General features: G+C 47.2%; 3 protein-coding genes across 3 annotated transcripts; all 3 read right to left on the bottom strand.

The window, feature by feature from the left end:
• Positions 1 to 344: 344 nt before the first annotated feature.
• rps5 (ribosomal protein S5) lies at positions 345 to 4,549 on the bottom strand. The gene is made up of 6 exons (XM_079748959.1): positions 4,508 to 4,549; positions 3,743 to 3,852; positions 2,934 to 3,143; positions 1,981 to 2,109; positions 1,269 to 1,367; positions 345 to 455 (listed from the first exon to the last, which is right to left on the bottom strand). Coding segments are annotated over exons 1-6 (618 nt in total). The 5' UTR covers positions 4,509 to 4,549; the 3' UTR covers positions 345 to 386.
• Positions 4,550 to 4,733: 184 nt separating this feature from the next.
• Positions 4,734 to 11,946, bottom strand: ppt2b (palmitoyl-protein thioesterase 2b). Its single transcript, XM_079749846.1, has 8 exons — positions 11,480 to 11,946; positions 10,602 to 10,755; positions 10,039 to 10,134; positions 9,217 to 9,324; positions 8,737 to 8,820; positions 8,168 to 8,252; positions 7,330 to 7,384; positions 4,734 to 6,693 (listed from the first exon to the last, which is right to left on the bottom strand). The coding sequence occupies exons 1-8, from the start codon at positions 11,657 to 11,659 to the stop codon at positions 6,550 to 6,552; spliced, it is 906 nt and encodes a 301-aa protein (XP_079605972.1). The 5' UTR covers positions 11,660 to 11,946; the 3' UTR covers positions 4,734 to 6,549.
• A 372-nt stretch (positions 11,947 to 12,318) lies between these two features.
• Positions 12,319 to 25,655, bottom strand: cratb (carnitine O-acetyltransferase b). The gene is made up of 15 exons (XM_079749227.1): positions 25,308 to 25,655; positions 24,695 to 24,913; positions 24,251 to 24,369; positions 23,667 to 23,720; positions 22,948 to 23,113; positions 21,565 to 21,739; positions 21,072 to 21,162; positions 20,086 to 20,173; positions 19,174 to 19,274; positions 18,335 to 18,454; positions 17,703 to 17,825; positions 16,853 to 16,988; positions 16,505 to 16,567; positions 15,867 to 16,004; positions 12,319 to 13,362 (listed from the first exon to the last, which is right to left on the bottom strand). The coding sequence occupies exons 1-15, from the start codon at positions 25,356 to 25,358 to the stop codon at positions 13,144 to 13,146; spliced, it is 1,863 nt and encodes a 620-aa protein (XP_079605353.1). The 5' UTR covers positions 25,359 to 25,655; the 3' UTR covers positions 12,319 to 13,143.
• Between the last annotated feature and the right edge of the window lie 83 nt (positions 25,656 to 25,738).

The following is a 25,738-nucleotide window of genomic DNA, read 5'->3' as shown; positions in this document are numbered from 1 at the left end:
TGTTACGCCCTGCCCCTCGTGTAACTTTCCAACCACTTGAGTCAAGGGGTTTGAAGTTACTGCATGTACTTGATTTGCAGACTAGGGACGAGAAGTTTAAGTGAAAGGACCTAAGACTCTTTAGATTGTATGCCCATTCTAAAATGTTTACGTTTTTAATGTGTGATCTCACATCAACAGTTGCTAATAAAACTAACTTCCTTTCCTAAGAATGTGTAATGTTATTTCTGTACATAAACAACATTTAGCAGATGCTTTTATCCAAAGCGACTCACACAAGTACACTCGCCAAGACAATAATCGCTGTCTGTAATCGTTAGTCAATGAAAACCCAAACACAGCAGTAGCATAACCTCAATTTTATTAAGTTGAAAAACCCAACATGTTTAACGGTTAGACTTGGCCACTCTCTCCAGCTCGTCCTTCTTCTTGATAGCGTAGGAGTTAGAAGACCCCTGGAGAGGTGAAGAGAGTCAAACCATTAGACACGGCAAGGAGCACAACAGTGAGAAGTTCACCGGGATCTTAAACCCCGGCAGTATGGTTTAAGATCACCATGAAATGAAGATGGACTTATGGCACCCAGTTTAATATGCCCTTACAACATCACAAATATGAGGTTGGAAACACACACAATTGAAATAATTCAAGAGTTCTAACAGTGTTAAAAACATAACTACATAGTTTCAGGATCTCACAATAACTTCTTGTGACAGGTGCTTAAAATGAATCCAGCGTAAATTCACATTCTTTATTTCGATTTTCATCGTCAAATGTTTTGAATGTGTCTGAGTTGGTGATTGACTGGGTCACTGTGATAGACTGCAGCCAATGAATAAACAAAGACGTTCAATCTGCGAGCACTCTAGCACACCAGGACAACGGGAAGGTGTCTAGGTGTGACTCTAGCCTCGCTTAGCGGACAGGCGGTACAGGTAGATTCATGTCATTACTTTCTTAAGGACGCCAATTTAAGGACGCCACAACGTCTGGGTTTGAACTGAAAACTGCGTGGCAGGGACACCACACACTTTGGTGTGCGTGAATCGCCCACAAGTACACAAGTTGGCCAACTTAATGCATTGAAGTACATCAAGCTACAACATGTAGACTTGCCACATTTAGAGGCAACTTAATTTATTGAACTACTTCTTAAAATAGAATTAGTGGCACTACTTAGTTTCTCAATCTACCTATCCAACCAAAATACAATGATCCAGCCATCGTCCACGTCTGATGGGTTTTACATCATTTTAAAACGAGCTCACCTTGGCGGCGTTGATGAGCTCATCAGCCAGGCACTCAGCGATGGTCTTGATGTTCCTGAACGCAGCCTCTCTTGCTCCTGTGCACAGCAGCCAGATCGCCTGAGACAGAAGACATCCGGGTTAGAGCATTACCACGGCTGCACAGCCTAGAACAAAACGCTCGCAGGGTGAAAGGTAGTTTCAAATGTGTCTGAGTTGGTGATTGACTGGGTCACTGTGATAGACTGCAGCCAATGAATAAACAAAGACGATTAATCTGCGAGCACTCTAGCACACCAGGACAACGGGAAGGTGTCTAGGCGTGACTCTAGCCTCGCTTAGCGGACAGGCGGTAGGGTCAACATGTACACTAGAACAGACCATATAGGCCTTTTCACCAAGAGGGATAGAATGGCAATTAAATCATACAAATCAGAGCTGCATCTGAGGGCCAGAGAAACCAGCCTGCCTCCTGTGATGAGGAGCTGGAGGCCCCTTAAAGCTGGTCAAGACAAAGATTTACTACTGATGGCAAGAGAAACAGTCTGGCCTATAGAGCCTTTATCAAAATACTACTTCATGTTAGCCATTAAGTTTCTTATAAAAGTAAAAAGGGAACAAAATCAAACAATTTTGACAAGAGAAGACAAGCCCTAAACATAAGTCACCTGAACAAGCATGCAACGCTACAAAAGAAAGGTATCCAAAAGCGAAATGCGTCTGATAAGTTTACCTGGTTGACCCTGCGGAGTGGGGACACGTCCACAGCCTGTCTCCTGACGGTACCAGCACGCCCGATACGGGTCGAGTCTTCACGGGGCCCACTGTTGATGATGGCGTTCACCAGCACCTGCAGGGGGTTCTGAAAGGGGGGACAGAGGCGTTCAGAGCAGGAAGAGACCCTCTTAGATTATTGTCTTGGAATGGTATTGCATCACCATGACATTAAGATGGACGGATGATACCCAGGTTGATATGCCCTTAGAATGATACAAATATGAGGTTGGAAACTACACACAATTGAATGAATGACAGAGTTCTACCCATTAGGATTGAAATCATAACTACAATAGTATCATCAGTACGGATATATGAATGCACCTGATGAAGTCTTGAACAGATGAAAACTTCAAATTACCTTTTGGGACAGGTGCTTAAAATAAAGTCACCGGTGATGCTGATTTTCATCAAATGTTTTGATTGTATCTGAGTTGGTGATTGACTGGGTCACTGTGATAGACTGCAGCCAATGAATAAACAAAGACGTTCAATCTGCGAGCACTCTAGCACACCAGGACAACGGGAAGGTGTCTAGGCGTGACTCTAGCCTCGCTTAGCGGACAGACGATACAGGTAGATTCATGTCATTAGTAAGGCGGGACGGAGGTCACCTTTCTTAACGGTGCCAACAGGTAGCTTAAAGCATCTGGGTTTGAACTGAAAAGTCTTTTGGCTTAAGAGGCTAGACCATCTTGAGTCTGACCCACACCATTTATCACTGAATATCAATCCAAGCCATGCAAGGGCCCGTCACAGGATGTACTCATTCTCATATCTTCTAAAAGCACCAAACAAAAAAACGCATTTACACTCCAAGCTACCAAACCCAGCAACCAGTCGGCCCTTTAACCCAAACCCGGGTTCGGTGAACCACAGCGCGTCAACGCCTCGGGCGGCCCCGCTCACCTCGCCGGTGAGCAGGTGGATGATCTCGAAGGCGTGCTTGACGATGCGGCAGGTCATGAGCTTCTTGCCGTTGTTGCGGCCGTGCATCATCATGGAGTTGGTGAGGCGCTCCACGATGGGGCACTGCGCCTTGCGGAAACGCTTGGCGGCATAGCGACCGCCGGAGTGGGGCAGGTACTTGGCGTACTTCTCCTTCACGGCAATGTAATCCTGTAGAGGAACCACACAACAGTTGTAACTACGTGACACATGTACACACAAACACACACGACACGCATGTACACGAAGGACAGCACAGATGAGATGGAAATGTATAAATCACCAAAGGGAAATTCAGCATTGGTACAGCACGTTTATTTCTATATCGACATTTAAACAAAAGCAAAATTTAAATATGCAATATTGCTCACTTTTGATTTACTCCATTTTGATTGTCAATTGTACCGTCCTGACTGACTTCATGAGCAACTGTGTGAACCTATTTTTTTCCATTGTGACTTAAAGCTGTATAAACAGTGAATTAGGCTCAAGAGTGGGGATGGATAAAAAAAAAAAACTAAATTCTATGAAGAACCGCCACATTCAGAGACAAGTACATGACAGGTAAGTTGACAGGTAATGTGTCTGAGTTGGTGATTGACTGGGTCACTGTTATAGACTGCAGCCAATGAATAAACAAAGACGTTCCATCTACGAAAACTCTAGCACACCAGGACAACGGGAAGGTGTCTAGGCGTGACTCTAGCCTCGCTTTTCCCGGAACTACCGGGGCTCCCACCGGGTTCTACCGGGATCGACTCCTACCGTACCTGCAGAGAGATGTCGTTGATCTGCACATCGTCGGTGCTCCACTTGCCGAATAGCTTGATCTCCGGAGACTCAGCGACGGCTGGAGCGGTCTCCCACGTCTCGGTAGTCACTAGGAGGGAACGGGTAAATATAAATACGAGGCACGTTTCGACCTGGGAAATGAAACCACGTCTAGTAGTGAGTTCGGCCATTCCAACGCCACCACCCAGGAAAATGAATATACATGATCCATCTTTTAAACATCAACGGCCCAACGTATGCAAGAGCTTAACCAACAGAAATAAACCCAAACACAATTTTAACGACACCCTCGGATGCCCCCACACCACCGGCCCAGGCCTGAGCTGAGCCCCGCCGTGGGCTAGCCGTGTTAGCTTCCAAGGCTACACATTTAGAGGCGAACAACCCTTCCCACGTCTGATGGAGGTTTACTCCAAACGCTCATATCAGACAGTTTGTACCGGGCAAGAAAGCCGCATAACCACGTACGACGGGACAGTGGAGGTGAGACTACATGCGGGAGGTGAGCAGCGACCCGCGTGGCTCAGCGGACACATGTACGGTGGATAGCCACATGCTAATGCTAACGCTCCGGTCCGTGGCATTCAGAAAACACATTTTCACCCGAAATTAAGAGCATTCGACAAAACGAACGCGGATTCACGCATACGATGCATGCAAGTGGGTTAGAGGTACGCGTAGTGGGTCGTTAAAAGTCATTATGTGAGGTTTTAAGGGTAGAAATTCTGATTTTTGAGACTCACTTGTGTCAGCCGTTCTGTACCACACTTCTCAGAGACGGAAAAGGGCCTTTTGCTTGCGACGGGCGGCAATATCCGGTGGCTCGATGGATTACATCCGGTGCAGCCGGGAAACTGGGAGTTGTAGTCTTTCTGGTCTAATCATAATTCGTGATTTTATTTGCGTCATTAACAATGAATAAAGACATAATGAAAATAAAATACTTTTAAAATCGTTTTTATTGGATATTTTAAAAATTACACTTAATTATTTGGGCACGTTATACAAGAAATAGCTTTATGTCAGGTAGGTTTGCACATAAATATACATATGACAATTCTATCTGATAATTCCATGTATGTGCAACTTTCCAGGCAATTAAGCACTTTTCATACTGCTACTTATTCTTATACTGCGGATCATGTGGAATTTGTGGTGAACACCAACAAAATATTCTACATCGGTAAAATTGTTAGGACTGTATTATCTGTTCGGACATATAGTTTAAAAGCATGTATCCAATAATTCACCATGAATACACTTCAGTTTAACAGTACAAGCAAACATTAAACCAAGTATATGACAATGTAAAAATACATACACATGATAATACTGCAGACTCAAAAAACACAATATCCATATTATACGTAATATTTAAAACTTCCCTCATAAATCTCTGTCATTTAATAATCATCCTCAGGTACAACACAAAGCCGTTGGAGGCGAGCACATTTCCCTCATTTGAAAGTTAAATCTTTGTAACTGTGAAATAAACAAAAAAAACAACGATAATACAACCGAGAGCAATGAACATTCTGAATTTTTTATCCAGAATAACCTAAAACGGACAGACGGACTGACGAAACATTTAGTAAAACACCTGAGATTTCTAAACGTCACGGGCGGGAAGGGGGGGTTAACGAGTATGACAGGGCAGAGGTAAACAAACACAACCACTTCCTTTTACACTCCTTTGACCCCAGCCGTCACGTCTCTTCCATTTCCTGTACGGCCCCAATCTTTGATAAAGGCAGTGAGTCTTAGCACTTAGGCGTTGGTTATCAGATTGATGTGCTTCACGGGCCTCATTCACCTGGCAAACATGTTGGTTCCAGACACTAGCTGTGTGAAGGGAACTGAATATTAAAAGGTCCTATATCACACCACCAGGTGTGAGTGTCATTAGCCATTACAAGCTGTTTGAAAATCGGCCTCTTCCTGTTTTTCAGTGACATCACAAGTGGGCGTGTCCACCTAGATATGTGCTGGATAGATCAGTCTACCAGCCTAACCAGTGGACTGTAGCAAACGTTGCTCATCTATCCGTCATACATCTAGGTGGACACACCCACATGTGATGTCAGAAGAGGCAGATTTTCAAAACGGCTTCTAACGGCTAATCACACTCCCTCCTGGTGGTATAATATGGGACCTTAAATCTTTCAACTCAAGATGCCCGCTGGGTGATTAAGACCCACGGAGGGGGAGGGAGATCCTACTTTAAGGCATGGTTCTACTGCAGAGAAACTACACAAGCACGACTTGAATGCATGTTGCAGAATTACTATCGGAGACACGTTTGACCACAAAAATAGTAATTTAAAAACACTTTTCTTTAAAAGGTTTGCAGGCTAAAAAACACAGGGAGTCTGCCTCTACTGGATAGAAAATAAAAAGACATACAAACAATCTCCACGGCGACGAGGAGGGCGGGCATTGCGGGTTGTCATGGAGGCACAATCTCAAAATGTCAGTCAGGCACAGTTGTGTTGTGTTGTGTTGTTGCGGTCGCTGGCGAAGCACACGTAAACACACAGGCATGGACACACACACACACACAACATGTAAAAGAGAAATAATTCATATAAATATTTTAAACTCCTCCCCTGGCCCATGGTAGGGGACAATGAACATAGTGTGTGTGTGTGTGTGTGTGTGTGTGTGTGTGTGTGTGTGTGTGTGTGTGTGTGTGTGTGTGTGTGTGTGTGTGTGTGTGTGTGTGTGTGTGCATGCATGCATGCATGTGTGTGAACGTATATGTATGTGGTCCCAGGGTGGCGGAGGTCTACTGCAGCCACTTGTCGATGCAGGTCTGGTAGACGGTCTCGTTGGAGTGCCACCAGACATGCTGCACCCCGGCCATGGAGCAGATCACCAGGTCTCCGCGCGCCCCCAGGGTCTTCAACCCGAACGAGTCCCGCAGGTAGACCTGGAAGGGGGAGAGAAGAGAGGACAGGTCAGGACTGGTACCGTCAGGCCTCAGTTTAGGAAGAAATGTTGTAATACACTAATATACAGTATATGTTTTAATGTTGTAATATTTATGTTGTGATATTCATGTTGTAATATTCACACCAATATAAATGTTGTCATATTCATGTTGTAATATTAATATATTACATATATACATGTTATAATATTTACACTAATGTTCATGTTGTGATATTTATACTAATAAGCATGTTGTAATATTTATACTTATAAACATGCTGTGCTATTCATACAAATAAAACATGTTGCAATATTAACACTAATATACATGTCATAATAATATACAACTTTCCTATTTGCATGAATTCAAGGGGTCTCCCAAGCTGAGGGCCTCGATACATCAGCAGAGTATCCGTTACAGAGACCTTTAAAACCAAACGTTTGTGGTTGGTCGTTTATCAACGTTATTCCCTCAGTGACCACTAGGACCATGGGGCTCCCTGGTGTGTTTGTATGGATTTCAACACTTTTGAATACATTTAAAAAAGGGCAATTTGAATACACATTCAAATTGCCCTACACAACACAAGCCAAAACTCTTAAAACAAATATTTTGGAAAAGAATGCTGCTTACTTCCTGGTGTTGTATTTCCACAACAGTCTCGTTGTCGTCATAGAAACCGAACTGACTGAAAGCGAGAGAGACAGGTCATGTGAGCGCATGCGTCTATTTAGGGCACCGTTTTATCAGTTACACACTGGGAATGTATTACACGAAAAACACAGAAAACCTTGATGGAAAATGTTTGGAAGGGCAGAGGGGTTTTCCTGCGGGTGTTGGTCATGTGAGCAGCTAGACGCCTCTGTCAAACATTACAAAATGTACAGTTCGTTTTTTTAATTCCTAAGGCAATCTCTGGACTCTCTTCTTAGAAACGAGGTCATCCACCACTGACTCTTTCTGTCGTTGTTATTCCAAACATTGAATGTCTGCTTTGTGAACAGGTTTTTGATCGTTATAAAATGAATACTTCAAGTGCTCTTGGCTTTTCCCATTGACTCATTGTTTGAATTATTAATGACTTTAGTTACAGACTGGGTACATTATCTGCTCGTACAACACAGGTTTGGTTTGTACTTTCAGTGTGCCCGCCGGGCATAGCATGATACCTTACACACTGACAGTTCAGACGAAAACAGACCCTCTAAAACAGTTATTGTGCCTTTATTGCCAAGCCTTTGTAACACATTTGTAATCTTTATTCTGCAGTATATCACAGAATTAAAGAACCTGTTCAGTTATCAGGGCTGTGTTCGATAACCTTAAGCATTAAACCTGCCCGCACATTACAACTACTTCCCCTTTCTCGTGAATGTTTCTGCAGGGTTTCGACGGTGATGGCGGTGGTGATGCAGACCCATCGACCGCGAGGGGGGGGGTGGGTCACACTCGCAGGGGGGTGCAGACTCACCTGGATTGCCAGGGCGTGATCACTCCATCATCAGGCCCTCCAACCAACACCAGCTTCTTAATCTTCAGGAAGTTAGTCTTCCATTCTGCAGAGCGGGGACGGTACACAGAGCCCAATGTAAACACCTGATAACATACAGGGTGGAACCCTGGTGCATTGTGGGTAACACAGGCCCTCGTCTCGATGCAGACATGAACTCACGTGTGCAGAGTTCACCTAGACTATGCATAGCCCCCCCCCTCCTACTTATTGTATGTTTTATGACCTGGCACTTAATGTACGCACTTGTTGTATGTTGTATTTAGTTATAGTACTTAGTTGTGTAGCATCTTATCCCAGCTATCACTGTTGTATACTGGGAATGGGTTAACCTAACAATTGTTAGTGCTTGGCACTTGGTTCTATGAACATCCTCACTGTGCCGACAGTGAAATATTGTTGTTCCTCTTTCCTCTGACAAATGCACTTATTGTAAGTCGCTTTGGATAAAATCAGCTAAATGCCCAAAATGTAAATGCAGGTGTGCGTAGGTTGGTAACAAGGATATTTGACCGTGAAGGCGGGCTGACCTGCTGATTTGGGGTTCTCTCTCTCGCTGTTCAGCAACGCCAGGTAGTCACTGCTGTTCACATACATGTCCCTGTGGTGGGGGTCTGAAAAGGGAGAACACACACACACGTTAGGTTAGAGACGGTTGGTTTAGGGGTTGGGTTAGAGACGGTTTGTTTTGGTTAAGGATCGTTGGAAAGCGATTCATCACGGGACGAATCACCACAGACGCAGACTAAAACCCTACTTTTGCCGCTACCACAGTATACTGTGAAATTATAGAAAAGTATAAATATTTACTACTATTACTATTTACTACTTCGTCATTCAACAGAAGCTCTAACCCCAAGCGACATACAATGGGATCAGATCCATGTGTGTAAGGAGCCAGTAGGGGTCAGGGGTCATCTTGCTCTAGGGTTAGGGTGGGGATAAGTGTAAGTGTGTGTGTGTGTGTGTGTGTGTGTGTGTGTGTGTGTGTGTGTGTGTGGTGCTCCTACCGTTCCAGTAGTTGCAGATGGAGATGCGCTGGCCCACCGAGGTGTAGCAGAGATGAAAGAGGTTGGACTTCATGAACTGGGGGAACAGATACTTCAGGTAGTCTGTGTCTGGGAGGAAGACCGAGAACAGGAAGTGAGCACAGGAAACCAATTAGGCACCAGGCTTGATTTATGCATTCTTTATAGTCCATAGTTTAACTGTAAAGCTCTGGGCCAAGTAAGACCTTTTAGTGTGGTGGCCAAGATGTCATCTCCAAGGCAAAAAGGGTCCAGGTTCAATCCCTTATGTCTTTGAGCTAGAGGTCTTATGCCCTACCTTCTCCCTGATGACATTTGAATTCACTCTTACAAGTGCTAAATAACAAGATAGAGATTGTGAGGCTGTCTTACTAAACCATATGTATGAGTGAATACAAAGTCATTTTTAATGACTTTGTATTTCACTTTCCTTTATCTTCAGCCATTAGCAAGATCGTTTTGGATGTCTGCTTCCAGTCAGCAGAAGCGGAAATCTATTATAGATAATATAATAAAATAATTTTCTCTCTCTCTCTCTCTCTCTCTCTCTCTCTCTCTCTCTCTCTCTCTCTCTCTCTCTCTCTCTCTCTCTCTCTCTCTCTCTCTCTCTCTCTCTCTCTCTCTCTCTCTCTCTCTCTCTCTCTCTCTCGCATCCTTTGAGCCGATTAATTAGGAGCAGAGAGGGGTCAGGGGTCATCTTGCCCTTGAAAGCCTACAGTCCTGAATAGACTGCGGACATCGGAGATACAATCCCAGAACCTTTAGCCCGGGAGTCGAACACAGGGTGAAGGGAGGGGAACTCACCCCCGTACTGGCCGGCCTGGGGAGAGGACAGGGAGATGAAGGTGTGCACGTTGTGGTCCGGCAGTGTGGCCAGGATGCCCCTGCAGATCAGTCCCCCTGTGATGACATCATCAGGGTGAGACAAAGAGGGGGGAGGGATAAGCAGGTAAGCTGTCTGTCTCGGAGATGGGCAGTACTTCACACTGATGGCTATGAAGATTGGTGGGACTTTACTGTGGGTCGATCGAGGGACGACGTCGTAATGGGGGATTTAACACGGTGGTGACATGGTGAAATGTCGATGATTGTGAAATGCGTAAAAGAGGAAAGTGTTACGATCGATCAACGCTTGTGTCTTTAATTAACCAGTCTGTAAATTACCGTCTTTCTCTAGAGAGACACACACACATAGAGACAGACAGAGACAAAGAGCTGGAGAGAGAGACAAACAGACAGACAAGCAGACAGGCAGACAGACAGACAGAGAGCTAGAAAGAGCCACAAAGCAGAAACAGAGCAAGAGAAAGACAGATCGAGCACAACTAAGGGGACAGACACAAAGACACAGACAGTGAGACACCCACCCTGGGAGTAGCAGATGAAGTTGACCCCGTCTTCGGCGTTCTGCATGATGGGGTAAATGGCCGCCTTGAAGCCCTCCACCTGCTTCCACATCGGCTGCAGGCTGGAGCTCCGGTCGAACATGTCGATGACCGACACATTGGTCCCGGGGTGAGACTACACACACAGCGTGAGGAACATCGTGAGGTACATTATGAGGAACAGCCCTTAGGTACAGTACATCATGAGGTACAGACAGTACACAGCTCATGAGACACACGTCCGCCAGGCGGTCATGGAAATGATGGTGATTATCACATGCATATACATGTCTAAATATATAAATGTAGGGCAGGTCGGTGCGACGGCGACTATTTGATTTGTTGTTGTTGTTGTTTTGTGTATATATTATATTGGTGCATATTGGTGAAGACGAAAAGCTCAAAGTCCAACAGCAACAGTATCGTGTCCCAGTTTAAAAACATAAAAAGGCAACCTTTAAATGTTATTGCTGCATTTCGGACCCAACTCATGCATTCGTTCAGACTTTATATGAGCACATGGCGTGTTTATAACACAAGTATGATCCACTTTGGTGGAGGAAAGACAGAAAGAACATGACGTGCTAAACTGCCATTCCGAGCATGCAGCCCACAGCTTTCCGTGATCACATCCTCAAGAGAGGCAGCCCTCAAGACAACCTGTTAAATAACCACTCATCAGAACGCCCTTGGTCCCCTGGATCTCAATAAACACAAAAATGGTGTAACATCCAATAAAACACCATGCATCTCTTCAGACCCCCAATGGCCACCTTCTTGCAGGGGGTTCGGCGGATAGTTGTGTTCCTATTTGAGAACAAACACACACACACACGGGGCCGGTTCTGTTCGTGTCTTACCTCGTTGATAAAACGACTCAAAGTTAAAAAATCACTGGAGCTGTCGAACAATCCATGGACGATGATGACCGGTTTGAATCCCACTGCCGCTGCCCACAGGCACACTCCGATCACCCCCCAGAGCAGCCCGGATCCCCCGCTCCTGCTCCGGCTTGGTGGAGTTGAGTGTGCCCCTTTCATACTCTGGCATGCACTTAAAAACAATTTAATTCAATAAAAAATCTAATTCAAAACAATATTAAAAACGATCGACTACCGAGATAAAAATTGGTTGTGGCGGGCAATGTTGTCCGACTACCGTCCCAGTGCCATCATAACGACCATCAGGGAAACATCATAGTATAAACCAGTCGGTTTCCCCAGCGCCGCGGTGGAACGAAGCCAATCCTTGACCTGAAACCAGTCCTCGATCTGCAGCCTGGGACTATAAAAACAGCGAGCGGCTGAGCTCGGCTGCCCTTTGTTTATTCCCGTTTTAATCACGCTGGACTGGACAGTGTGTGACGTACTTCCGGTTTCTACCGCCGGCCCTCTGGGAGGGATTATAGCTCTGGGAGGGAGGGAGACGAGTCGGTCAGTTATGTATGCATACATATGTATGTGTGTATAAATATATATATACATATTTATAAAAAACATGAATGTGACTCATATTTTGTATCCATCTATTGTAATTCATTTTGATGATAATTTAAAGGAGAATTATATCTAAAGAATCCATATCTTACACATTTTATTTTATTATTATCCACCCTGAAATGTACAGATCTACTTTAAAATTGAGAAATTATGTTTGACATAATCAATGCATGTCAGGGAGTAAAAATACAACAAGCCTATCAAACAACAAACAAACTTTAATGGGTTGTCCTTTTGGACAAATGCTCTCATTCCGTTGATAATCAAAGTAACTTTAAAAAGCAGTGCAACCGATAATACTTTCAGCCAATACATTGTTTTTGTTCTTAAAGCTCATTAAACGGTCTTGGCTTCGGTTAAACATTGGCTTAAAAACATAACAGTCTAAGAAGCTATCTCAAACAGAGATACGTTTACAAAATACTACATTATTCTCTATCACATTTTTTTTTATGATAGAGTAAGGGAATACAACTAGTGAAAGGAAAATACTTTTTTTTGGCAGCATTGCTCAATAGAAGTACATTACGAACAGTACTTACAAAAATGATCTTTCATCATACAAAATTGATAAGCTTAGCATAAGCTAGTGAAGCCTCAACTAGCATTGTACCATTAGCAAGCATCAGCTAGCTACCATAAAATTACCTAACATAGCATCGACTAGCATGTATCCCTAGCTCATGTAGTATTCTCTTGCTACCATAGCATCAGCTAACATAGCACCAGCTAACACATCCTTAGCGACCGTAGCATTAGCCAACATATCATTAACGTACGTCGCACTAGCTAGCATAGCATTAGCAACCATAGCATTAGCTAACATTTCATTAGCAACCGTAGCATTAGGTAGCATAGCGCTAGCTAGCGTACCAATAGCCAGAGTAGCATTAGGAATCATCTCAAGCTAAACCAGCCTCGCGAAGGCCTCCGATATACAAAGACGTTCTCCAAAACACACAAAAAAAACCAAACCGATCAGAAATCCCGATCTAACTTTCCCGAAGTCTCCCCCCGTCCCCCCGCTAGGCGGCGGCGGTGGCAGTGGGCGGCAGCAGCAGCTCCTGCAGCTGGCCCAGCGTGTGCTTGAGGCTGCGGGCCAGCGTCTCGGCGTCCGTCTCCTCGCAGCAGTTGAAGGCGGTGACGGAGAAGTGCACGTGGTCGGCCTGGGGGTTGTAGCAGACCGCGTAGCCGTCGGGGACCAGCGGCCCGAAGCACATCACGCTGTCCGTGTTGGAGGGCACCTGGGGGTGGTATGGAGAGGGAGACAGGGGGTCAGGGGCGGGGTCAGGGGATCCAATGGTGGGTTCCCCACCTGTGGCTTGGTGTGAGGAGCAGGAAGAGGAGAAGGGGCAGGAGGAGGAGAGCAGGAGATGGAGGAGCAGAAGGTGAACCGGAGGAGGAGGAGGGGCAGGAGGAGATGGAGGAGTTGGAGCATGAGCAGGAGGGTGAAGAGCAGGAGGGTGAAGAGCAGGAGGGTGAAGAGCAGGAGGGTGAAGAGCAGGAGGGTGAAGAGCAGGAGGGTGAAGAGCAGGAGGATGAGGAGCAGGAGGGTGAAGAGCAGGAGGGTGAAGAGCAGGAGGGTGAAGAGCAGGAGGGTGAAGAGCAGGAGGGTGAAGAGCAGGAGGATGAAGAGCAGGAGGGTGAAGAGCAGGAGGATGAGGAGCAGGAGGGTGAAGAGCAGGAGGGTGAAGAGCAGGAGGGTGAAGAGCAGGAGGGTGAAGAGCAGGAGGGTGAAGAGCAGGAGGGTGAGGAGCAGGAGGGTGAAGAGCAGGAGGGTGAGGAGCAGGAGTGTGAGGAGCAGGAGGGTGAAGAGCAGGAGGGTGAGGAGCAGGAGTGTGAGGAGCAGGAGGGTGAAGAGCAGGAGGGTGAAGAGCAGGAGGATGAGGAGCAGGAGGGTGAAGAGCAGGAGGGTGAAGAGCAGGAGGGTGAAGAGCAGGAGGGTGAGGAGCAGGAGGTTGTGGGAGATTGTGGACATCTAGCGGTATTAGATGCTGCAGTTTGGGTTTGAATGTTCCTGCAGACAGGAACAGACTAGCTTAGGATTCGTAGCCACGAGCTAAGTTTTGGTTGTGAAAATGTTCAGAGTTTGAAAGGGGTCACAGGCCAAAAAGTGTTGTGAACAACCCAATGAATGACATGACATGCTAATTTACTTCTTAAAAATCATTTTATTCCTCTTTTTTTAATCGTTTCCCGCAAACTGTGATGGTATTTACCTATTTTACATCAACGTCATGAACTTCCTTCACAGCTGATCCAACTTTCTGGTTGAAACAGTTTCAACCAATCACACACCACCAATCACTCCCCCCCCCCCCCCCAAACTATACAGAAGGCTGGCAGGCGCTCCCATTGGCTGAGGTCCAACACTCATATTTGAACACATTCAAACACGACCCAACCCATTCCTTCACGGTTCGTTCCAACTAGCTCTCATAAACATGTGCGGTGTCTTTTTAAAATGTTTAATCCATAATTAATTATGTTTAATGTTGTGTCACAATAACATTTCCATTCCAATCTAATAAAGTTGACAATAGACCTGTTCTCATTTTAATTTCTGTATTGTTATATTACCGTAACACACTATGATCCTTCCAACCAAAAAGTGGCGATTAAAGCAATATTAAACTAATACTAAACAAACAAACAATTAGCATAGAAATTCCTCATACCCCGAGTGTGTGCTTGTGTAACACTTGTGTTTTAACACGGCCTTAAAACGCTTTTATCTCACAAGGGCAGCCACCCAAAGCTTCCTGTATGTAAATGATGTCAACACAATGGAGAAGACGGCGTTACGCCTCGCCCACGACAGCACTGTGTACCCCATCGCAGCCCCGGTTAATCATCTGAGGAGCTCAGAGAGACAGAGAGCGTTACGCTGGGGGGAACAGGTCCGACACGACGAGGGACGTCCCCGGCGGAGATTAGAGACGAAACCTCTTATCTGGAGAGAAGAGACTCTCACTGTGGTCATGGCTCGCACTCTTTGTTTGCACATTGTTGTTCTTTTTGTTACAGATTGTCCCGTTTTTAGTTAATCTAGTAGTAATAGTGTGTGTAATAGAGTGTGAGTGGATTGCTGGAATGTACCACCATGTGACGTTTTCTCAATCATGTGTCTGAGAAACACCCTTTCACTAAATAAGTCCTACTTCCTTCTTGAAGAAAGCTGTGGTCCGACACTAGAGACCACGTCCGAAATAGTATTACGATGTGAAGGTTTTCTCTCCAGTTGTTATATCCCGAATCGCACTGGAAATCAACCGCCAACATGCCTATCTTTGATTGAAACCCTTGACGTTTAAAACCGAGTTTCACTTGCATAACAAGAAAAAGGTGGTTCCTCTTTCCTCTAACCCTAACCAGAGGAACGGGTAGGACTCCATTAGCACCACAAATGCCATCGGCCGCTATGCCGCTCAGCCCGTTAAGTGTTCTGATCAGATCCCTCGTAGGAATACAGGTTTGATTCCCAACCTAGGGCCCTATGCTATATCTCTTTCAACTGACACACACGTACACACACACACACACAAACACACACACACACACCTCCCAGTGTCAAAGTGAGTCCGGTGATGTCCTTAATATAAAAACATTTGAAAAAAAAAGCATTCTCATAAGTGACTCCATATGGATGGCCTTCACCCATCTATCCTCTTCCTGGACCTCATATCCAGGAAGATACACAATGGGGAGGGGAGTCAGTGGTCAGAGGGGGGGGGGTGGGGGGTCTGACCTGCCCGGTGCGGAGCCTCCAGTGAGTGGCCAGGCCGTAGGCGGTGTCCATGAACACCTTGGGGATGCTGAGGCCCTCCTCAATGGCCTGCAGCTTCAGGCCTAGCAGGTGGCGGTCTAGACCCTGGCCCCGCAGTGCCTGGGAGGGCGGGGGGGGGGGGGCAGAGGGACAAGGGGGTCAGTGAAGACATGGGCCTTAGGCCATAGTCATCTAAAGGCCACCATCTTGGCTCTAAACGCTAGCTGTTTGGCGAATAATAACATTAGTCTACATTATGTTACGTTATTTTAAGTTATATTAGGTACAACCTTACAAAGTACAAAACAAGAAAAAAAGAACTACAGAACAGAGACACAGCAGTTTGCAGCCTTTAGTAGGAACGGAAGTAGTCTATCCAAATGACAGTTATTCCATCGTAAAGAGTAAACATCGTGTTTCGTGCTGCCAATACAAAGAAACTGTTTGCTTCCTGAATTAAGCAAATTCCCGAAAAATAAATATGGTCTCGATTCCAGAGAGTCGTGTGTGATGGTTTCCGTGTTTGTCTTGGACGTGTTGTAACGTTTCTTCTCCTTTAATAAGGAACAAGAAGTATCTACAACAAAAGGTGTTTATCGTGGACGTTTGAGAACAGTTACCCGATCCGTCAGCGCTGAATACACATCCACAGCCTCCCGGAACAGCTGTAGTTTTGCTTCCCTCTGCGAGACACCGGGGAACACACAGAGTTGATAAGCATCTCCCCGACTATAATGATCTAGTAGCGCTTAGCGTTAGCCGTTAGCCGTTAGCAGTTCGCTTTAGCCGTTAGCGTTAGGCATTGGTGGTGAGCATTAGCGTTAGCTTTCATCCAAAGCGACTTACAGAGAACTAAGATACATGTTGTTGAGGAGGCAGGTAGGAAGAGAGGGCAACTTGCACTACGCTGGCTACAGATTAGGCCCCCAGACATTAGGGAATCGAACCCGGAACCGAACCCGGCTCACCGATAGGGCGGGGTCGTCGAAGGCCTGGATGAAGTCCAGGGTCTGCCTGGTGGGCGAGCGGATGAACTCCGTCCGCCCGCCACGGAACATCCGGAGAGACACCATGTCACAGGCCGGACACACCTCCCCGTGGACCCTGCAGAGAGACAGACAGACAGACAGACAGACAGACAGACAGACAGACAGACAGACAGACAGACAGACAGAGAGAGACACACACGGAGACAGAGAGACACACACAGAGACAGAGAGACACACACAGAGACAGAGAGACACACACAGAGAGACACACACAGAGACAGAGAGACACGCACAGAGAGACACTCACAGAGACAGAGAGACACACACAGAGACAGAGAGACACGCTCAGAGACAGAGAGAGACACACACACAGAGACAGAGAGACACATAGAGACAGAGAGAGAGACACACAGAGACAGAGAGAGAGACACGCACAGAGACAGAGTGATAGGCACATACAGAGACAGAGAGACACACACAGAGACAGAGAGAGAGACAGATGAACAGACACAGACAGAGAGAGAGAGAGACACAGAGAGAGAGGGACACACACACATACACACACACACACACACAGACACACACACACACACACACACACACGCACACACACACAGAAAGAGACACACACACAGAAAGAGTGAGAGTTACACCCACACACACACACACGCACACACACAAACACAAAGAGACACAGATAAACCAGAAGGAACCCTCAATTTCCCTAAATGTTTGTATACCCATCCTCACACCCTTTCATGTAGCAGACCAGCTGAGGTCATTCATCAGACAGCGTAAGCAGACTGTAATGACTCCATGGGGCCGGTACCTGTAGTAGGAGAGCTGTAGCGCCACCTGGATGAAGGCGTTGGGACTGAGGCCGTGCGCCTTCGGGAGATCCTTCCCGAACCGCCGGAAGTTGAACACGTTCACGTCCAGGTCGTTGATCAGGCTGGAGGAGGAAGAGGAGGAGGAGCAGGGGGAGGAGGAGAAGCAGGAGGAGAAGCAGGAGGAGAAGAAACAGGAGAATGAAGATCAGGAGATAAAGGAGCAGGAGGAGAAGGAGTAGGAAGAGCAAGAGGGTTTCAGCGGTGATTTCGTTTTCCATTCCATTGATGCTTGGCCCTATGGCTCCAAACTGCTACTGTTCGACGGCCATGGAGCATCATCATGTTCAGCAGCTACGTAAGCTTAGACACACACACACACACACACACACACACACAGACACACACACAGACACACACACACACACGCAGCGGTAAACGGTCAAAGTGAGTCCTGTGATGTCCTTCATGTAAGACTTAAAACAGGTTTAAAAACCAAGGCGACAGGCGACTGCTTCACAGGGAGGAGGAGGAGGAGGAGGAGGAGGGGGGGGAGGAGGAGGAGGAGGAGCAGGGGGAGGAGGAGGGGGGGAGCAGGAGGAGGAGGAGGAGGAGGAGGAGGAGGGGGGCCTACATGTCGAGGTTCTGCTTGGCGTGCTCGATGTCCCTCTTGATGTCCTTGTCGATCAGGAAGTAGAGCTTCCGGGGCATGGGCAGGGGCACCAGGGGGGAGCGCTTGGGGTCCGGCTTCTGGCTGCAGAACCAGAGGAACCAGAGTCAATAACAGCTCAGAGAAGAACCAGAGGAACCAGAGTCAAGAACAGCTCAGAGAAGAACCAGAGGAACCAGAGTCAAGAACAGCTCGGAGAAGAACCAGAGGAACCAGAGTCAAGAACAGCTCGGAGAGGAACCGAGAGGAACCAGAGTCAAGAACAGCTCGGAGAAGAACCAGAGGAACCAGAGTCAAGAACAGCTCAGAGAAGAACCAGAGGAACCAGAGTCAAGAACAGCTCAGAGAAGAACCAGAGGAACCAGAGTCAAGAACAGCACAGGATAGAACAGAACCAGAACTAGGGTCTAGAACAGTATAGAGAAGAAAAGAACTGAGAAGAACAGCCCAGAACCAGAGTCACGAACAGCACAGAGAAGAAGAGGACAGAACCTTAACCAGAGTCAAGAACAGAACAGACCACAACCAGAACCAGAGTGAAGAACAGCACAGAGAACCGTCCAGAACCAGTACAGAACAGAACCAGAGTCAAGAACACCACTGACGTTTGTCAGATATTTATTCAAGGCTTTATATTTTTTCTTATGTAAACTTGATTGTCCTTTTCCCTAAGGGAGTCGGTGTCTGTCTGTCTGTCTGTCTGTCTGTCTGTCTCTCTACGACCTTTGACTTTAAGAGCGCCAGCCGATTAAACGCGTTGAACGACGGTTCGGTGCTCCGTGCCACTAGGGGGCGTATCCTACCAGTAGTCGAGGACGTGGTCCAATAGGGTGGCGATGGGTGGGCCCTCAGCGGTGGCCTGTTCGTACAGCAGACCCCAGGAGCCGTCCTCCCCTACGATGAACTGGGGACACAACCGGAACACGACATTAGTTAGTTAGGCTTATTTTACAATCTGCTCTTTGATCTTAGCTAATCCTACAGTGATGGAAGCTAAAGAGTGTTATTGTATGAAAGATCACTAAACGTTATGTTTCTGGTCATGTATCATGTGTCATAGTCTCAAAATCAATGTTTCGTGAGTCGGGCAGCAATTTACATTTACATTTAGCAGACGCTTTTATCCAAAGCGACTTACAATAAGTGCATTTGTTACAATAAGTACATTTGTCATAAGAAGTGAAACAATATATCACTGTCGGTACAGTAAAGACGTTCATAGAACCAAGTGCAAGTATTACAATCGCTAGGCTAACCCATTCCCCGTGTAAAGCAGCGATAGCAGCTACTGTAGATGCTACACAATTAAGTACCTTGAATAAGTGCAATGTACAAGTGCCAGGACGTACAACATTCAATGGTGGCTGCGCATTGGTTTCTATGCAGAGTCGAGATGAACTCTGTCTGTCTGTCAGCAATGGTGCTGGCGTGTGGTTCAGGAGGTAGAGCGGGTTGGCCGGTAACCGGGAGGTTGCTAGTTCGTTCCCCGGCTCCTCCTAGTGTCGAGGTGTCCCTGATCGAGACGCCTCACCCTGACTGCTCCGTACCAGCCGGCTGTCGCCCTGGGTGGCTGACACCGCCGTCGGTGTGTGAATGTGTGTGTGAATGGGTGAATGTGATGCAGTATTGTAAAGCGCTTTGAGTGGCCGCTGGTTAGAAAAGAGCTGTATAAATGCAGTCCATTTGACTTTCAACCAATGAGGCGCTGCTCTGACCTGCAGCGTCTTGTCGAACCAACGGTTGCCACTGTTTGAAAAGGTCCCGCCCCCGTGCAGAACCTGGGCAGCCATGCGGCTGGCGTATCTGTCCATCAAAATGAGAGCCAATCAGAGAAGGACCCAGCATACGAGGTCAACAGTGTCCCAATGAGGAAGTGAGGGGAAAGAGAAACATCTTGAGGTATACAACAATAGAGCAGGTGTCCTTTTCCCCCCTCCAGGTTGACCCTACAGGTTTAACTGATAACGATAAATAAACAACGAGCATGTGATGAAATGGCCAGCGCTATCACAGAGGATCGACTAGGACAAAAACACACACACAGAGACAAAGACTGTAAGTTACTAACTTACAAAATAAGTAAGCAAGCAGATCAAATCTCATCATTGATGTTAATGCTTTATCAAATTTAAATAATTGTTTATACAAAATAGCAACATTTTCTGTATTTCTGAATATTTGCCCAATCCATAGCATTTTCCAAAAGCGGAAATGAAAGAAAGAAAGAGAAAGGCAGACAGAGCGGGAGAGAGGCCGGGAGAAAGTGATCGAGAGTGAGATGCAAGGGAGCCACACAGCCGATAGACACAGAGAGAGTGCGACTGAGTGCATGAGACAGATAAAACGACTGAAGAGCAAGAGTGAGAGAAAGAGTGAGAGTGAGGGAGAAAGAGAAAGACAGAGAGAGCGAGATGCATGGAGGCCCAGCAGATGTAGATAGTGTGATCGAGTGTGAGAGGGATGGAGGGATGGAGGGATGGAGGGATGGAGAGAGGAGCGGGAGAGAGGAGCGCGAGAGAGAAAGAGGAGAAGAGAGAAAGAAAGAGGAGGAAGAGAAATAGAGAAGAGAAAGAGTGAGACAGACAGCCGATATAGATCGTGTTATTGAGTGCATGAGACGGATAAACAAAGAGCAAAAGTGAGGGAGGGAGTGGGGGAGACAGGGAGAGAGAGGAGAGAGAGCGTTGGTGGGGGTCCGTACTTCTCGTCTGAGATCCTCATGACGGGGGAGTCCAGACACAGAGTGAACAGCCCCTGCTCTATGGCCCGCACAGAGTCCTTGTTCACCTTATCTGAGGCACAGAGAGCCCGCAGTGTCGTCAGCGTACAGAAGCACTGTACAGACACAGAGGCAGTAACACACATACAGACAGACACACAGTACAGACAGACATACAGACACACAGTACAGACAGACACAGTACAGACAGACATAGACAACACAGTACAGACAGACATACAGACACACAGAACAGACAGACACACATACAGACACACAGTACAGACACACAGTACAGACAGACACACATACAGACACACAGTACAGACAGAGACACATACAGACAGAGGCAGTACCACACAGTATAGACACACAGACACACATATAGACAGTCATACAGACACTCCCAGAGACACACAGTACAGACACAGAGGCAGCAACACACACACACACACGCACACACACACACACACACCTCTGAGCAGCCTCTTGTAGGCCTGGCCCCAGGTGCGGCGGTGCTCGCTGGTCAGCAGGCCCATGGGCTCCTTGTCCGTCTTCCAGGACGCGGCGCGGATCCGCAGCAGCTGCCCGTGGATCTGGCTCTCCGTCATACGGGAGCCGTCGCTGTTGTACACCTCCAGCTGGAAGAACTGGAGCGGAGCGGGGGTGGAGAAGGGGGGGGGGGGGGGGGGGGGGGGGGGGGGGGGTGAGAGAGCGAGGGGTGGAAAGGAGTCAGGGGGAGGGAGGAGGAAGGGAGGGTTGAGGAAGGGAGGGAGGGAAGGGGGTGAGATAGGGGAGGGGGAAAGGAAGGGAGGGAAGGGGTGAAGGAGGGAGAGAGGGGAGGAAGGGAGGTGAGGGGATGGAGGGAGAGAGGTGAGGTAAGGGGGGGGAGGGAGGAAGGGATGGAGTGAGGGGGGCAGGGTGAAGGAGAGGGGGATGGAAGGGGTGAGGGTGGGAGGATGGGAGAGGGCGAGAGGGAGGGAGGAGATAAGGTAAATGATTAAGTGAGGGGGGAGGAGATTACGAAGGGAGTTAAGGGGGGTGAGGAAGAGACGGGGAGATAAGGAAGGAAGTGAGGGAAGGTGCGGTGGTAGAGAACAAAGAAGATAGGAGATAAGGGTATGAGTGAGGGAGGACACAAGGGGGGAAATCAGGACGTTTATCAGTGGCAGAGGGATGCATTCAGTCAGTGATTGTGTCAGCCAGCGGAGCCTGAGACCTAGGATCACTCCAGGGAGGTCTGCACCCGAGCCGTCTGTGGCGCGCGTGTTCTGACGGCGGCTGTGAACCCGTCGCCTTCCCCGCTCCACCGAGAGGCGGCTCGCCGGCAGCAGCGAGACATGTTCTGAGGGTTCGCTCTGAGGCTTCGTGACACAGCGTTCCTGAATCACAACCAGCCACTCCCAGAGCCGCAGGGTCGGCTGCCAGCCTGAACCCATCCTCTGCAAGGCCCGAGCTCACTTACAGAGATAGGTCAGCAAGCAAGTCCGATTTTATCATTACTGTAAATACATTTATTTTAATAATTTATATATTTTTCATAAATATATATTTTTTTATGTATATTAATAAATAAATAAAGGACTCTTTCAAAAATAGCTATATTTGCTATATTTCTGAACATTTTCCAAATACATAACAATTTTCAAAATAGTTTGAATTTGGAAAGTTCTAACTATTTCACTCTTTGGCCTACTAGGCCTACTCTTTGAGATGAAATTAATTAATCAAAGACCAAAAGTTGCTAATGTGGGACTCCAAATTTCTGCCGAAGACTGCTGGAAAATTTAACAGAAAAAAGAAAATAGAAGAAAATAGTAAACCAACTGTCACATTCAAAAAGGGGGCGGGGCCTCACCTGGTAGTTCCTGACCACAGTGATGTGCGTGGGGGAGCGGCAGGACAGTGCATGATGGGAGATGTAGTCATGCTTGGGCCCGGGGATCCGACAGCTGGAGAAGAGGAGTGGGAAGAGCTGCATGCACAGAGGCTCCCCCCTCATGTACTCCGCAGGAAGTTCGCCGCTGGGCGGACAGGAAGTAAGTTCGAACAAACCTTACTTAAAAAGTACATTATCGCCGTTATTTATCACAAAGGGAGCGCAAATTTCGCCTTTTATTTCTTTTAAGGGAGCAAAGCACACATTTACACATTTATCAGACGCTTTCATCCAAAGTGACTTACAATAAGTACATTTGTCAGAAGAAAGAAAAATAACACTATATCGCTGTCAGTACAGTAGGCTTGTTGATAGAAACAAGTGCCGAGCACTAACAATCGCTGGGTTAACCCAGTATATATGAAATAAAGTCTGTTTTCAGTGTTGACACATATCACAGGTTTCAGATAACCCTCTATAAAGATAACTCTTTATTTAGAAGTGTGTAAAGAGATTAGAGCTGGGAATTACAAATGCTTACGTCTCCGTCCTTTGTCTAACGAAATCTGTGTGTGTGATTGCGTGCGTGCGTGCGTGCGTGTGCGTGCGTGTGCGTGCGTGACGCAGTTCGATGTCAGAGCAGACGATAAGAAGTATTTCGTCCTTAAACTCCCTGATAAGCAGAGCTCCGTACTTACGTGTTGACTTTGGCTCTGAAATCCAACACTGCTGCGATCAGCTTGGAGGCAAACCTGGAGGAAAACACACAACACACGTTCACTAAACATTTACATTTTACATTTAGCTCGATGGGAGCAGCAAAGGTGAGGTGTTTTGCTCAGGGACAACCTGACACGGCTAGGAGGAGCCAGGGATCCAACTAGCAACCTTCCGGTTACCAGTCAACACCCTCTACCTCCTGAGCTTCCCCGACCCACTCAACATCACTGATATGTACGGTCACTGTTTGCACCAACACTAACACAAAATGACTGACATGTACTTTAAACCCGTTATGACTTTTGTTGTAGCCACTCAAATTTTGAGTCCATGTTTTGAGCCTCCTAAGCCTCACTTAAGTAAGTAGCTCTGGATGAAGCTTCAGCTAATGGACTCAGGGAACAGACCGGCTAGCTGTCACTCACACCGGCTAGCTGTCACTCACACCGGCTAGCTGTCACTCACACCAGTTGGCTGTCAGTCACACCACTTGGCTGTCACTCACAACAGCTGGCTGTCACTCACACCGGCTAGCTGTCACTCACACCTAGCTGTCACTCACAGCAGCTGGCCCCTCCAGTCGCAGTGGTCCCTCTGGGGGAGGGAGATTGCCGGGTTGGAGTGGACCGGGAGGGGCTGTCTGCTCTCCAGGTAGGCATGCTGGACCCACCAGTCGGAGATCTACACACACACACACCGTACACACACGCACGCACACAGACAGACAGACACCCGCTTTGTAAAATGTGAATATCGTTTGTGCTATAAATATTTGGATGTACCACTGGTCTTGACTTTGAATCATTATTTGCCGTAAAGAAAGTGTAAACATAAAAAGTACATTAAAGGGAACCTGGTGGGTTCGCTTCAACAAAATACTAGCAGCTTAGCTGTCATTCAATCACAACACAAGTCGCTCAATGCAAGGGACACAATCAACACAACAAGCTTGTTCCCTGCTTTAAAAACACAGGTCTGTGCGCGTCACTTCAGTGTGTGTTTTTACCCAGTTGTTACTGGTTCTGGCGCGCCGCAGCAGCCCGTCTTGGAGCCGCGGGCCCAGGCCTCCGCTCAGGCCGAACTTCAGCACCTTGTTCTGGGTGTGCTGGAACTCGTCGGGCGGCAGCAGCGGTTCCAGCGCCCGCAGGTACTCCCGGAGCGTCTGGTCCAACGGCGGCACGGGCTGGGGGGGCACGGCCGAGGATATCGCCCGGCCCGCCGCCACCTGAGGGTCGATGCAACGGCTATTGTTTACTCGGTGACTGTGTGGGGATGATTGCACCTATTCTTTGATGTATTGTTGTGTTATTGTCTAGGGTGTTGTTTGTTCAGTAATCCAACGTTGATATATAGATTTAAAGGCGGAACCTGGGAAGTCAATCAGCTGGATGACTTTGACATAAGACATACGTTTGTTTTAGAATGGTTTGGATAGTTTTATAGACAGTAGACAGTTTGAGAGACACCGTGTGTGTGAGTGAGTGTGTCCGGTATAGCTTTAGAGTTTCTTTAAGGTCAAGGACAGTGCACAGAGGGTTACAAAAAAGGAAGTGAGCAAGTGGAAGAGATATGACAGCGTGTGATTGGTATGAGTGTGTGTGTGTGTGTGCGCCACTCACCCTAGACCTCACAACGCTGCACAGCCACGGCTCCACTTTCCTCAGAATCATTCTGGTTCTCTGGTAGTCCGAGGGATTAGAGTTGCATTTGAAGTGAGAAAAAAAGCGCCTGCTGCCGTCAATACGGTAACGGTGAGGTGTGTCTGCAGGTATCAAGGCAGCCAACTGCTGGTTCCAGAAAAACAACCCGATCTCATTCTATATAGAGGAGAAAGTTGCGTTGATTCGCTGGTTACGGCTCACCCAACTACTATATTATCTTCAAAGTTTTTGCAGCGTTGGTATCTGTGGATAAACGCGCAGACCAGGGCTAAGCACGCCCGCACACGTGTCGAGGCGAACTTGTTGTTTCCGTGGTAAACAGCCACTGAAGCTGCAGTGCATACACGTCCTCGGCCGCCAGGGGTCGCTGTGGGGCGGGTTCCCCTCCA

This window comes from Pollachius pollachius (assembly GCF_949987615.1).
Source record: "Pollachius pollachius genome assembly, chromosome: 13".
In the NCBI taxonomy this organism is placed as follows: domain Eukaryota; kingdom Metazoa; phylum Chordata; class Actinopteri; order Gadiformes; family Gadidae; genus Pollachius; species Pollachius pollachius.
The sequence above is the reverse complement of the archived record's forward strand: the minus strand, read 5'-3'. Positions and strand labels throughout refer to the sequence as shown.